We start from the raw sequence: 13,787 nt of genomic DNA, 5'->3' as shown, positions 1-13,787 counted from the left end.
TTTTGGCTATCTTCATTTTTTTTAAGACTCCTTTTTGACATACTGATACCAGGACACTCCCTACTTTTCTTTTGGTCATAACTACCTGTGCTTTTTTTGGTTATCAACAAGAGTACCCAAGTACACAAAAATGAAAGAAATCCTACACAGGCTGGTGTGTTTCCGTTGTGTTTGCCCACCAGTTCGGAAGCCCTGCACCCAGTCTGACTCAGACCTGATACATATGCTGGTGATTGGCAGACAGGAACTACCAGGAGGGGCCCGGGGATCTTTGTGCATGCAAATAGCAGCTGCTGCCAACCACGTCTCGTTCTCTGAGCCCGGTTCTTCACTGTGGGGTGGGGAGGTTTGCTTTATGGCTCAGTAACCACCTTTCTCTTCACAGTACTGCACATCAAGCTACTACCTACTGTTAGCTCTATGCAAACAGAGCAAGAGGGACATAAGTGCAGGGAATGGGAAAGATGCTGGATCCCAGCACTCCCAGACAGTTATGATAGAGAGACGAACATCACCCTCACAGGACCAATGCCTGCCCCACCCTTATCTCTGGGGCTTTTATTTCTCTGTGAGAGTTGTAAACCTTGGGGGATTGAATATGGGTGTGTACACTTATTTGAGAACAGTAAGAACCATATCTCACACTCATTCCAATTCACTTTTGCTCTTTTGACTCTGGAGGCCAGGTTACTCACGTTGGATTTGCTGTAAATCAGTTCCTGGAAAATGCAGTAAGTCGCATCAGACTTTGGTACAGGAGATCATTTGGTGTATGTGGAAATAAGGAAACTGATAGTCTTCTTAGAGTCAGGGACATTTTGACCATCAACTCAGATTTGAGCCAAACAAGACAGCTGAGTTTTATTAGTCTGAAATGAGCTATTCCCTAGATTATCTTTCAGTGAAGGGCCAGGCCACTTTATTATGAATATAAACACAGTGGCAGTAACTGTAAAAGCTTACGTTTCTGCTTTATTTCCATGAGCTCCTTAAAAATTTTTTGCAGACGGTCCAGGGTTTCCTCGCCACATCAAACATAAAAAAGCCCCAAAGCAGTGTCTGTAGAGGAGCATCCACCTGGTGACAGTCAGAGCATCTGTGTTCCTATGGACACAGCAGGCAGAGAGGCTGTGGGGATTCATTGCCAGGACTCACTATTTAAATACACCTCAGGCACTTGTCTGTATCTGAATAAAGACCATGATGACCTTATCAACGTAATATGGAGACTAGATTATTAGTTACTCCTCATCAGAGTTGAGCAACTACTTCCTTTATGGTCCTGTGCAAATCATTTTACTGCTGTAGAGTACTACTTATTAAAACAATAAATGGAAAAACATTAAAGTCACTTCTCCATCGCATTCATATTTCACTTTCTCCTGCTAGTCAGGGTCTTGAAAATTAAAGTTCAAAATGGTTTCCATTGTTTTCTACCAGTATGTGAGTCGTTCAAGCTGAAAGAAGTGTGTGATGAAAAAAATTTATACTCTAAAGGGACAATAAACTCCCCAAGGAATCTTTCAGCAGCAGATCTGGGGACATTTTGGCACTGAAACCATGCCATGCAAAGCAAAGGTTTTATGGCTCTGTCCTCTGCTCTCTCGTTTGTGCAATAACTCATAAGTTGGTGTTACGACCAGCCCCCGAAGGTGAGGTAACTGAGGTTCTTGTTAATCGGTCCCTCGGGGTGGATTAGAGTGAAATGACACTTGAATGTCTGGTGTTTATATACATCAGGCTTAGTTTAGAACGATGGAAAGGAGTTATGCAGCTGTTGCGGCTATTATCAACAGAAATACAACAATAGAAAACTATAAAGATATCATTTAAGAAAATACATAAGGAAAAGAAAGAGAAAGGACAAGATAGTGGAAAGACATGAAAGGAATGAGAAGAATGTGTCTTTACAAACAAACTGTAAGTCTGCCTGTAGGAAAAGCCAGATACTGATAGGTGAAAGAAGCAACAGGAGGAACCATAAATTTCAGAGGAATGTTACTAATTGACACAGACTGTTGCTCATCCAAGGCCGTGTTAAATTCCTGGACTTAGAGAAAAAGAACAGAGACACAGAGAAAAAGAAGTGGGGGAGGGGTGGGCATACAGAAGGGGGTCTGTATTAGGCATTTTGGGAAGTCTGTACCTCTCAAGTACTTCAGCCAATGGGGAAAGGAAGAGGGTGATGCGGCCAGGAAAATAGGATTAAAAGGAGGCTGCATCCTCCAACAACTTGAGAGACCCCAAGAGAATGCCCCATGGCCTCTCCCTTTATTTGAATAAAGTTACAGGACTCCTCTGTCTCCTTTTTGAACATAAACCTCTGGCACTATGTATTTCTCTGCACAGATATCACCACCTGTGGACCAAGCAATGAGACTTGACTGATACAATTTTGATGTGTGATGGTGGCAGTCTTGATCCATCAGGGGTGGGGGAAGCCCTTGAAACATGAAGTTCATTGGGTTAATATACAATCTGGTTCAGGTGGGAATGCCCAGGTACCTCCCCGAAGGTGGATTTCTTGTGGCCTCCTGGGCTGTTCTTATGCAGGTCCGAGGTTTCCCACCACACACACCAAACCCTCTCTTCCTCCTCCCCTCCGGCTCGGGGGCTGCAAATCCGGCCTCAGCTAAGGGCCGGCTGCTTTTGCAGCTCGTCGATTATTTGAGTCATTCGCCCTCAGCATTTCAGTCCCTCACACAGATGGTGGGAGAACGGAGGGAGCGAGGAGAAGAGGTACAAAGGCCGCAGGGGAAACCCGAAATGTTTTTATTAACTACAGCGAGGAGAGGTCTGGGAGATGACGCGTATGCCAAGAACAACCACTTTACGTTTCGGGGACGAGGATAATCCCCACACCAACCCGCCTCGCTTCAGCCCCGGCGCGGAGCGCCCGAGGGCGGAGCGCCCGAGGGCGGAGGAGGGCGGAGCGCCCGAGGGCGGAGGAGGGCGGAGCGCCCGAGGCGGAGCGCCCGAGGGCGGAGGAGGGCGGAGCGCCCGAGGGCGGAGCGCCCGAGGGCGGAGCGCCCGAGGGCGGAGCGCCCGAGGGCGGAGCGCCCGAGGGCGGAGCGCCCGAGGGCGGAGCGCCCGAGGCGGAGCGCCCGAGGGGAGCGCCCGAGGGCGGAGCGCCCGCGCAGGGCCGCGTGACCCCGTCCGGTCCGCAACGGGGCGGCGCCAAGATGGCGGCGGCGCTGCTGGCGCGGCTGTGCCGGGGCCTCCCCGGGCTCCGGGGCGCCCCTGGGCTCCGCGCCGCCCGCCCGCCCTCGCCGCCGCCGCCCCGCCGCTGCTGCTCCGCCGCCCCGCCGCGCCCCCGGGGCCGCGCAGCTTCTCGGCGGCCGAGCTGGTGCGCGCCGCGCCGGCCCCGCTGCAGCCGTACCTGCGGCTCATGCGGCTGCACCAGCCCACCGGTGAGCGTGGCGGGGAGGCTCAGGGCCCCGTGCACCCCGTGGGCTCCCGTTCCCCGCTGAGCCCGCCCGCGGGTTTTGTCTCCCCGCAGGGACGTGGCTGCTGTACCTACCGTGTACCTGGAGCATCGGGCTGGCGGCCGCTCCCGGCTGCCTCCCGGACTGGCACATGCTGTCCCTGTTCGGCGCGGGAGCCGTGCTCATGCGAGGGGCCGGCTGCACCATCAATGACATGTGGGACCGCGACTATGACAGACAGGTAGAGAACGATGGAGCAAGGCTGCTGACACGAGCATGTCAGGACAAGGGGGAATGGCTTCAAACTGAAAGAGTAGGTTTAGATTAGATATTGGGAAGAAATTCTTCACTGTGAGGATGGTGAGGCATTGGAACAGGTTGCCCAGAGAAGTTTTAGATGTCCCATCCCTTGAAGTGTTCAAGGCCAAGTTGGATGGGGCTCTGAGTAACTTGGTCTAGTGAAAAGTGTCCCTGCCCACTGCACGAGGGTTGGAACAAGCTGGTCTTACAGCCCTTCTGTGATTCAGTGAACCAAGCATGTGCCCACTCATCTGCATGATCACGGAATAAACATAATTTTTAGGCTTGGGAGGGACCTCGGGAGATGATCTAGTTCAACCCCCTTGCCAAGGCCAACTCACCCGGAGCAGGTTACACAGGAATGCATCCAACTGCGTTTGGAATGTCTCCAGGGAGGGTGACTCCACTTAACAGATGCTATTTTTTCTTAGCCAGGCACAAAGGATCTTGAAGGCACTGAAGTACACGAACATCATCAGTGATTCCTTGCTGAGTACAGGCCTCAGGTTCAGGAATTCCTCCATGTTTCTATCTGAGATGCACACAATTAATCTAAGTTTCCTCCAAAAATAGTAGAAATTACTTTATTTTGTATAACATTTCTCTGTCCAGGACTGTAATAAATCTTCTGGAATACTCACCTCTGTGTCAGATAAAATACATGCTGTTGTCAGCTGTAGGTAGTACTTGAAAAAGTTTATTTCTCGACCTTGTTTTGCATGACAGAACAAAACAAGTAACGCTGTTTTGCTATACTTGCTAGTTACAACCTACCCAAGGACCACTTTTTTTTTTCCCTTAATTTTAGGAGCAGTGTTTCCTTGTATTGTTGTATAATTAATTTTGGCTTTTCAGAGTATCATGCCCAACCCTGAGCTAATCTCCTTTTCTTATGTTGTATTTTTCAATTATCATCTCCCATTTGTTCAGAAGAGGGAAATAAGCAAAAAGGCAGTGCCCAGTGTCAGATTTTGAAATGTGCACAGGTGCAGGCTTGGAGGGGAATGTCCTGGTGATGCGTCACTGTTTGCTCGTCCTGTTTTCTGTTCCTGTATTGTTCCTCTGGTTTTGGAGTTTGGGTTTTGGCCATGCAAGACACAGAATATCCAATCATATGAAGTTCTTACTACGGCATTTGTATTTGTCCTGTTGGGAAGGCAGGCAATCAGGATGGGATTTGTGGCAGCTTTGGATGGTTTAGGGTTTGGAAGATGTTAACAACTACATATGCTAAACAGATTTGATGTGGGGGTGTGATAAGTAAGAGGGAATTTCAGTATAATGATTTAATTTATGCATTATGTGTGGTTAGATGGAAAGTTTTAAAAATTGCCTTCACAGCTTTTTCTGGAGTACCTTAAAGGGCTGCCTTCAACACAAGTGTCATAGAGTCGAGGCCAGGCCAAGAGCAGGATGTGGGCTGGTGTAGGTGATGGTGGTTTGTGATTTAGATTTCGTGTTACTGATTATTTGGGGGATGTTTTCTTTAAGTGAAACATCCCATGTTTGGTTGCACCGTGCAGTGGAATTGGTCACAGATATATTAAGTGTGTGTTTAAACTGCAAAAGCAGTATTTGGTGTTTAACATAACCGGATGGCAGGGGGGAGAGCAAGCTAAAAGAGTATATTTAAATTCACATTATTAAAGCATAGGCAAGGCACTTTATATGTACATAATATTCTGTAAAAAGTTGGCTTTTGAACCTGTTTGAATGGACTTGACACCATTTTCATTGACATGCACAATTTCACTGAATCAGTAGGGTTGAAAGGCTCCTCTGGAGATCATCCAGTCCAACCCCCTGCCAAGGCAGGGTCACCTGGAGCAGGTCACACAGGAACACATCCAGGTGGGGTTGGAATGTCTCCAGAGAGGGAGACTCCACCACCTCCCCAGGCAGCTGTTCCAGGGCTCTGCCACTCTCAGTATGAAGAAGTTCTTCCTCATGTTGAGGTGAATTTCAGTCATTTGGGGTTTTTCAGCATTGGTCACCTTTGGCAAGTAACTCACCATTCATTTATTTTAACTTTTTTTCTGATATTTGTTTTTTTTCTTAGAGTTTACTTATATGATTTCTTGTTCCAGACAGAGTTTCTAAACTCCACTGTATCCCAGATAGGATTAAATTAATTGTCATTTCACAGCTATTAACTCCACATCAATAGGACTGGATTCTGAAAATGCCATTAGAGAGAAACAAAAGTCAGCAACAAAATTAGGGCCCTTTCATTTCTCCTCAGAAAATAGGAAACAAAACATTGTAAAAACAATGTAACAAACAAAAATTGCCCATCACTTGCAGATGTACCTGGTGGTAATACTATTTCCATTTTTTAGGTTGCAAGGACAGCAAGCAGACCCCTGGCAGCTGGAGATATCTCCACTTTTCAGTCCTTGGTTTTTCTCGGGGGACAGCTCAGCCTGGCACTCTGTGTACTTCTGTGTCTGAATTACTATAGGTGATGTATGAGTTATCTTTTTGGTTTTTAAAGGCTGGTTCTGGGTCCTGGGTTAAGCACAGAGATTTTGAGCAGAAAAGGTGTTGGGGTCAGAGGGAGGAGGTTATTAGTCATGGAATTGTAGTTGAAAGGAAAAGAATTAGTTCAGTACCATGTACAGATCCTGTAATGCTGCACTACATCTATCGATCTTTAGCCTGGCAAACAATAATCCTTTTGGTACTTTCCACAGTATCATTCTGGGAGCAGCCTCTTTATCCCTTGTGGTCACCTACCCTCTGATGAAGAGAATAACATACTGGCCACAGCTAGTTTTGGGTGAGATGGAAATATTTTTACTGGTTTTTTTATTTCAGCTGTAGTTTTTGGAGTGTTTTACAAATTAATATTTGAGCTTTAGCAATCAGATTTTTTTAAACTTTATATCAAAATAGAAACAACTTGTACACAAAGCTCTGTTGTGCCACAAGCTTCTTCATTTATATCAGGCATCAGAGTTGATGTGTGGCTGTAGATGGGGTTTTTTTGTTAGAAATCAGTTCCTTGTTTTGATAGAGTGATAGGAGGAAGAAAAGTAGGGAAGAAATAAATATTAGTCATTTGAGAATGAGATATGGTTTTGGGGTTATTTCAAAACCCTTCTTAAATACAGATTTGTCTGTACAGCATTTCAGTCTTCAGCTTCTAAAATAACTCCTGGACAGATACCGATGGTGCTTGTCTTTTAGGCTGAGCTACTAAAACATACCTGTGTATATTGGCTTTCATATTCCAGCTGTCTTCAGGGGTTTTTTAATCAAAATTGTTATTTTCAGCCCAGAAGTACCATAGTTGGCTGCTGTGTACTGTTTTGCAGCCAGTTATGCTGACATCTTTTGTTACACTGACATCTGAGCATTTTACCTTCAGACCTGTCGTTTGAATATTCTGGAATAGTTCTGTGCAAATGTTGCCCTACACTAATGAAGTCAAATTTAAATTAGGGAAAAATGTGTGGTATATGTATTTTTCCTTGTATGTCCAGAGTATTTAATGTCAAATAGCTTATATTTATTACCTGTCTGAAAATAAGCAGTAGAAAAATAGAGATGCCAGTATTATACAAAAAGCTGCTGATACAGTACACCCTCAAATAAATAATATTTAATTGCTGCTGGCATTCTTCTAACTTTTTTTTTTTTTTTTTAATTCTCCTGATGTTTTTAGGACTTACATTTAATTGGGGAGCCCTTCTTGGCTGGTCTGCCATCAGAGGGTCGTGTGAGTGGTCTGTGTGTTTGCCCTTGTACTTTGCTGGAGTCATGTGGACACTGGTGTACGACACCATTTATGCACATCAGGTAGGGTAACAGTGAGACATTCCAGATGCCTGTGTTTAAACACACAAGTTTGCATGTGTCATTTACAAGTTCATTGTCAAATAGCAGAACTAACCTCTTGCAGTTCTTCCCCTTCAGCTGAGCTGAAGCAGCACCAAAGGAGTCTCAGCCCTTCAATATTTTATTGCTGTTTGCCAAGGTTTTACAAATGAGGTGGAAAGATGGAAGTAAAATGCCCTTTGTGCTCTCACACTTTCATATTGTGTAAATAACTTTGATGTTGGTATTAACTCTCGGCTGCTAAAGCAGCTCTAAGACCAACCTTCTAGTTTAAATTGTAATGTGGGGACCTACAACTGCTCTTAAATTGGGTTCCTAGTAAGAAGCATTGGAAATTTAAGCAAGTCCCCCATTTTTATTTTTCTTATGAAGTGGCATTGGATTATGGATTTTCTGCTAATTCATCCTTTCATTTCAGGATAAGAGGGATGACATCATGATTGGTGTGAAGTCAACTGCATTGCAGTTCAAGGAGGACACGAAGCAGTGGCTCAGTGGCTTCAGCCTGGCCATGCTCCTGAGTTTGTGTGTGGCAGGGATGAATTGCAATCAAACCTTCCCGTATTACTCGGCTGTAGCTGCCGTAGGGGCTCATCTAGCACACCAGGTTTGATGGATTTATTTATACTTTTTCCATGTGGAAGTTCTTACTAAGAAGTCAGAGCACTCTTCAACCCCCATGAATTCATGAGCTACCCATGCAAAACAGTTCCTGTAATGAGAACTGAAGTCTTCTGACAATAAGCTTGGTCCTCTTAAGTACCTTTTGCAGACCTTTTGGTTGAAGAGCTCTTTGGTCCTGACCACAAACAGCGGAGCACTGCTTTCAGTCTGTTATAACCAACAGAAGTGCACACATTAAGTTGTGACCTCAAGGAAATGCTTTTCTCCTCACTCCCAGCAGCAGCTGCTGCTAGATCCACCTCAGTAAGCTACAAAGTACTGTGGTGTTGACTGTTCTGATTCGGCTCTTGCAGTGTCTGGCACATATAATAGCAGATGTTAATATTATAATTTTGTGTTAATTGACAGTTCTAGCTCAGAGTTCTTTTTATAGCAGAGGACAATTAAGTTCAGTCTTGTAGTTGCATTAGTTTAGAAATTTTTATGCATAACAGAAAGAAAGAAATTAGCTTTTTCAGTAAAGGATGCAGATAGGATCTTGTTACCTTGTTCTTTCTGAATCCTAACAGCTGTGTTACACAGTCTTGTAGTAAGTGACAGGTCAGTTCTCTTCAAAAATTAATTGCTGGTCTTGATAGGTAAATGGTGGCAGAGGTTGTGTATTGCAAGTAGTAAAACCATTGCCAGTCTAAAGCAGTTCAATCTGTGGTAATGTGGGACTTTTTAAAACATGTTGGTCATATGTTGCATTTTAATGCTCATGCGTGGATATTAAACATATATCTGAGTAAGTGAATTCTTGTGGTGATGTACTCTGGCACTCAGCTGCTGTTTTCCTAGTGACTGTGCTTGGAAATGTATGAGGGAAAGAATACTACATCCACTGCACGATCATTTACAGTTTGAATTGTTAGTGAGGCTTTATGCCGTGGTTTTGGCATGAGTGGAAACCACTTTTAAGAATCTTTATAAGTGAGGATGCAGACCTAATGAGTGTAATTGATGGAGAATTCACAGTCATGTGGACTGCCAAAGTCACAATAGAAGAACTGTTCTGTGTACCATAGAGTAGCTTCTTTTTGAGTGATTATTTTAATATTAGTCCTGCTTAAATGTTTTCATGCTTACCTTCTTGTTCAGGATTTCTGATCGTGTGCTTAACTGAGTTTAGAAAGCTGAGTAAGATGCTTGAGGACCAGGATTCCTTAATTCACTGAATTTTTGCCTGAGGCAGAGGAATTTGGGTCATGATGATGTCAAATTATATCCCTCTCAAGAAGGGTGCCAACAGAAAAATAGTATCTTTTACTTTCCTTGTGTTTCTGAAAGTATAGCTTGGCTGCTGTTGAGTTCTATGTGTCAGTTCAGTGTTTCAAGTCCCCAGTGTCTGAGGGGCTGACAAGTTCTTAAGGGTGTGGATCACATCATATTTTAGAAGCTTGTGAAGTGTTTTTGATGATTTCGTCAGGACCCAACCCTGATTTCTTTGTACAACCACAAATAAAGCAGGTTTTCTGGGGTAGGTTTCACTTCTTTCAGCCAAATACTTTCTGGTTTAGCTTTTTCAAAGGCTGAAGTGCAAGGTTTGAGGTTTTAGGGGCTCCTTCTCTATTAATCTTTTCACTCATTTTGCTCAACGTTCCCTCTTGTTATCCTTCTCAAGACTTTGGCACCAAAGTTTGGTTTTGGCAATATTTTTCAGTAACTTTGCTCTTGCTATATCTTGTGGGTTTGGTTTTTTTTTGTTTGTTTTACTTTTAGTTGTGACTCACAGCAGGGAGCTGCCATGCTCTCTGGCTGCTGTTGCAGGTGTCCTGGTTCTTGTTTGGAAGGGAATTGCATGAACTTGGCTAAGAGCAACTGGACTGAACCAGCCCTGTGTGGCAAGGCAGGGCCTGGCACTCCCCTGTGCTTTCCAGTTACCCTGGTTCACTGCTGGCTCTCCAGTGCCTTGTCTCTACTGGAACATGGAACACCACCTTGCAGCAGAGATGGAAAAGTGCATGTTCTGGGGGGCTTATTTTTATTTAAAGCTACATCGAAGAATTAGATGGCAACCAACTGAGGAAAACCTCAAAGAGATTTATTGGCATGCCCAGATATTTTTGCACTTTTAAATATCAAACCAGATACACCAGTAACCAGGCTGTTTATATAGTCTTCCATTGAAATGGCCTGGGAACCATGTTCATATGAGATCCTTGACTTCTCTGCTGTATGTTGAATAAATCTGTCAAACACAGATGCCAGTTAGGCAAAAAAAGTTTTAAGCACAGAGTATTCCTGTTTCTTGTGGAGGTAAGGGTAGACTTAGGAATTTAAGAATAATTTTTTGAAGTTGCAGATCATTTTGTGATGTGTCAGATATTTATGAGTCTGTAGAATAATAATCTTGTTATGTTGCACTGTGCTTTTGCAGATTTACACTTTGGACATGGACAAGCCTGAAGACTGTTGGAAAAAATTTGCTTCAAATCGTACTGTAGGAATTCTGCTCTTCATAGGGATTGTGCTTGGAAATCTGTGGAAGTGAAAAGACTTTAAAAATGTAGGGGAGCCTTCAGAAAACAGATAGTTGAAATCACTATACTTATATTTTAGTCTAACTAAAGTGTAAGTATTGTAAGAAGAAAAACACTTTTAATATAAGTATAGCTGCTTTATATTGTTTATTTATAAAAGCTGGTGGGAACATTCTTGTTTCTGGAATCATGCAATTGAGATAATTCTACAATTAAAGTTTTGGTTATATGTCAATAACTTCAATCTGCATAGAAGCTCCAATAAATGAAGCTCCTCTGCTGGTCCTGTGGTATCAGCAAACTTCAGATAAACCAAGCTCTAGTGTGCAGTGCATGCCACCTCTCCCAGGTGACAGGTGATAAACACTTGGTTGCTCAAAGCTCTGGAGACTGTGAACCCAAGATTTTATATGAAGCAGGTGTCTCTTAGTGACAGCAAGTGTAAAAATGCAAAATGATTTCTGGATGTAAATAAAATCTGGCTGTACATGTTTGATGGTCTGGTTTATTACAAAGGTAGTTCTCAGTTTGAGTTGGAGCTTGCTGCATGGAAGAACTGCAGTAACTGGTTTTTTCCTGGGATGTCTAGGAGCAGTGAGGACTCTGAGTGTGTGAGGTCCACAATAAGGAGTCCATAGAGGAGTATTTAAGAAGATTTTCTGCTCTTGCTGTGATTGTTGCAGTGGGTGCTTTCCATGTGAAAAGAACGGGCTTCTGCAAAGTTGCCTGCACAGAGTGAGCTGAGCTTGTTTGTCAAGAGTGACTGGAACACAGACTAAGGACTGAAAACAAAAACAGAGCAGCCCAGAGCTGTGTGTGACCAGTGGTTGACCTTGGGCTATAAATTTATCATGCAAACTGTTGACATTTTTTTATTTTTATTTTTAAATGCCGCTTGTTTTGACTTATGCCTGCCAGTTTTATTTGTAGTCTTACAGGAAAAACTTGTTTTTAGGGGGATGCCTAGAAACAGTAAAAATAGCAAGTGCAGGCTTACTAAATGGCCCTTACATAGAAGTTGTTCTTAAATAGGGTTTATATTTTTTGGGGTGGAGAAAGTATTAAGCTGAAGAAAAGCAGTTTAAAAATGAAAAACAATAAGGTTCTGATGAATTATGTGACATAGCTGCATTTTGTAGAGGGAGAATTTGATGCATCCAACCTAATGTTGAACTTTGTTTATGAGCCATTTACTAGTAATTAAAAAGTCTTGTAATTAGTATGGATCAGTTTCTCAGTACTAGTAGTATTAATTTAGAGAGGTGGTGGCAAAAGTTATTAATCTTTTTTTAACATATTGAAGTGTCTTTAAGTAGCTCAGATTTGGGAAAAGCTCACATTTTGTAGTGCCTTTGAACCTTCTGGTGTCCTTTGTCTGATGACTGCTTGTCACAAGTGTTTGTCTTAAAATGAGAGGAAGAAAAAGGTGTAGCTAAATAGAGTATAAATTAAAGTTTAAAAATAGTCCTCATGACCTGAACTCAAAAATAATTTCACATTTTCTGTGGGAGTTTTCCAAATTCATCTTAAAATGCATTTTACACAGATAAGATATAGCTGTATTTTAGGTTAATTGCCTGAAAACCAGATTTAGGTTCCAAGCTGTAATACTGAGGATATTAAATTTGTGAGAATTTTATGATTAATACACAGAAATAAATAATTTTTAAAGTGCAAAAGAGGTAAAGGCTGAGCTGCTTCCTGGCAAAAACCTTCCTGTTTGGATCTGCTGGCAGATACATGTGCATCTCCTCCCTTCATTCCCAAGGTATTCTGTTCCAAATCTTCACAAAGATACTCTGCTGGAATTAGACACAGTTTCTTAAAAAGTACACCTGTCTCTAAGCATCAGTTTTTTATTAGTGTCCTTTTCCACAAATAAACAATGTCCTCTGGAAGTTTCTTCTCCACTATCAAACTTTGCCATTCTCCCCCACCTCCTTTTCCAAGTATTCCTCCACAGGATGTTGAGATAACAAATGCGTCTTTCAGCCAGCAGGAAGGTCAAATGTGCCTGACAGTGGCAAACTGAAACATTGCCAGTTGCTGAGTGAAACAAAGCTCTGTTGCCAGCACCAACCCTTGCCTTGTGTTGTACTTTGTAGAAGGGTGTATCAAAGCAACACCAGCTCTTTGTCCAGGATTAGCCCTATAAAAGTAAGGGTGCTGCTCCTGCAGGGATAAAGGGACAGGTTGCCAAGGCACTGGAAGCCCTGCAGGGTGGGGCTGGATTTTTGCCTTAGAACCGTGCTTAGCACAGTGGCACACGGGAGGTCTCACACTCCCCTTTCCCAGGGAAAAGGCTTGCCAGAGGAGGATCAGCCAAGGCAAACTGTGCCTGGGTTCTGCCATTTGTATTTCTTGGTAAATATGATGCCGTTAACGTGAGGGAGTCAGGATATTCCCTCCCTCTATTCCCAAGTATGTGCTGCAGAGCCTGTGCCAGCTGGCCTAGCTGCCAGGGAGCCTGGCAACACCAGGGCAGTAGGTCGGGCATCTCACCAGCCACTGGTGACATGACCTGGGGAAAAAGGGCACTCCTTTTTTATTTCCATTTTGACAAAAGCTAGGAGAGGGCCATTAATTGATTTCTAAACACTTCACAGTGCAAATACCAGGAGAGAGGCTCTGAGACTCAAAGCTGCCAAGAAAAAATGTACGCATCAGCCAGCCATGGATAATGCGAAGTTTAGGTACTAGCTGCGTATACTGAAGAGGTGATTTTGATTTTTCTGCAATGCCTCCCTGTATTTTGTGATGAAGGCAAAAGGCCAGAGCAAATTTTAACACAGTGTGCTAGATGCAGTACCAGAATTACGAAGAAAATAGAAAACAATTCCATTTGTTTTACAGCTTTTTTCTTTTCCTGGATGGTGGTGTTTAAAAAAACCGCCAAAACCCACCATTTCCAGGCAGCTGTACAAAAGTGATTTTGTCTAAACAAAGCAGAAGGAAGTCTAATAGACTTAAAAGAAACCAGAACAAAACCAACAACGAAAGAACAGTGTTCATACCAAGTTCAATGCTTCTAACAATACAGCTGTAATTTCCGGGGTGGAAATTCCCATCCTCATGC

At 43.4% G+C, this 13,787-nt stretch overlaps 1 protein-coding gene across 1 annotated transcript; it reads left to right on the top strand.

Annotated features, from left to right (window-relative positions):
* The first annotated feature begins 3,182 nt into the window (after window positions 1–3,182).
* COQ2 (coenzyme Q2, polyprenyltransferase) lies at window positions 3,183–11,205 on the top strand. The gene is given in 8 exon segments (XM_039551541.1): window positions 3,183–3,264; window positions 3,267–3,410; window positions 3,500–3,666; window positions 6,065–6,186; window positions 6,419–6,504; window positions 7,393–7,526; window positions 7,984–8,172; window positions 10,609–11,205. Coding segments are annotated over 8 exon segments (1,080 nt in total). The 3' UTR covers window positions 10,765–11,205.
* Window positions 11,206–13,787: the final 2,582 nt, after the last annotated feature.

The sequence above is a fragment of the Corvus cornix genome, chromosome 4 (assembly GCF_000738735.6).
Source record: "Corvus cornix cornix isolate S_Up_H32 chromosome 4, ASM73873v5, whole genome shotgun sequence".
In the NCBI taxonomy this organism is placed as follows: domain Eukaryota; kingdom Metazoa; phylum Chordata; class Aves; order Passeriformes; family Corvidae; genus Corvus; species Corvus cornix.
The sequence above is the reverse complement of the archived record's forward strand: the minus strand, read 5'-3'. Positions and strand labels throughout refer to the sequence as shown.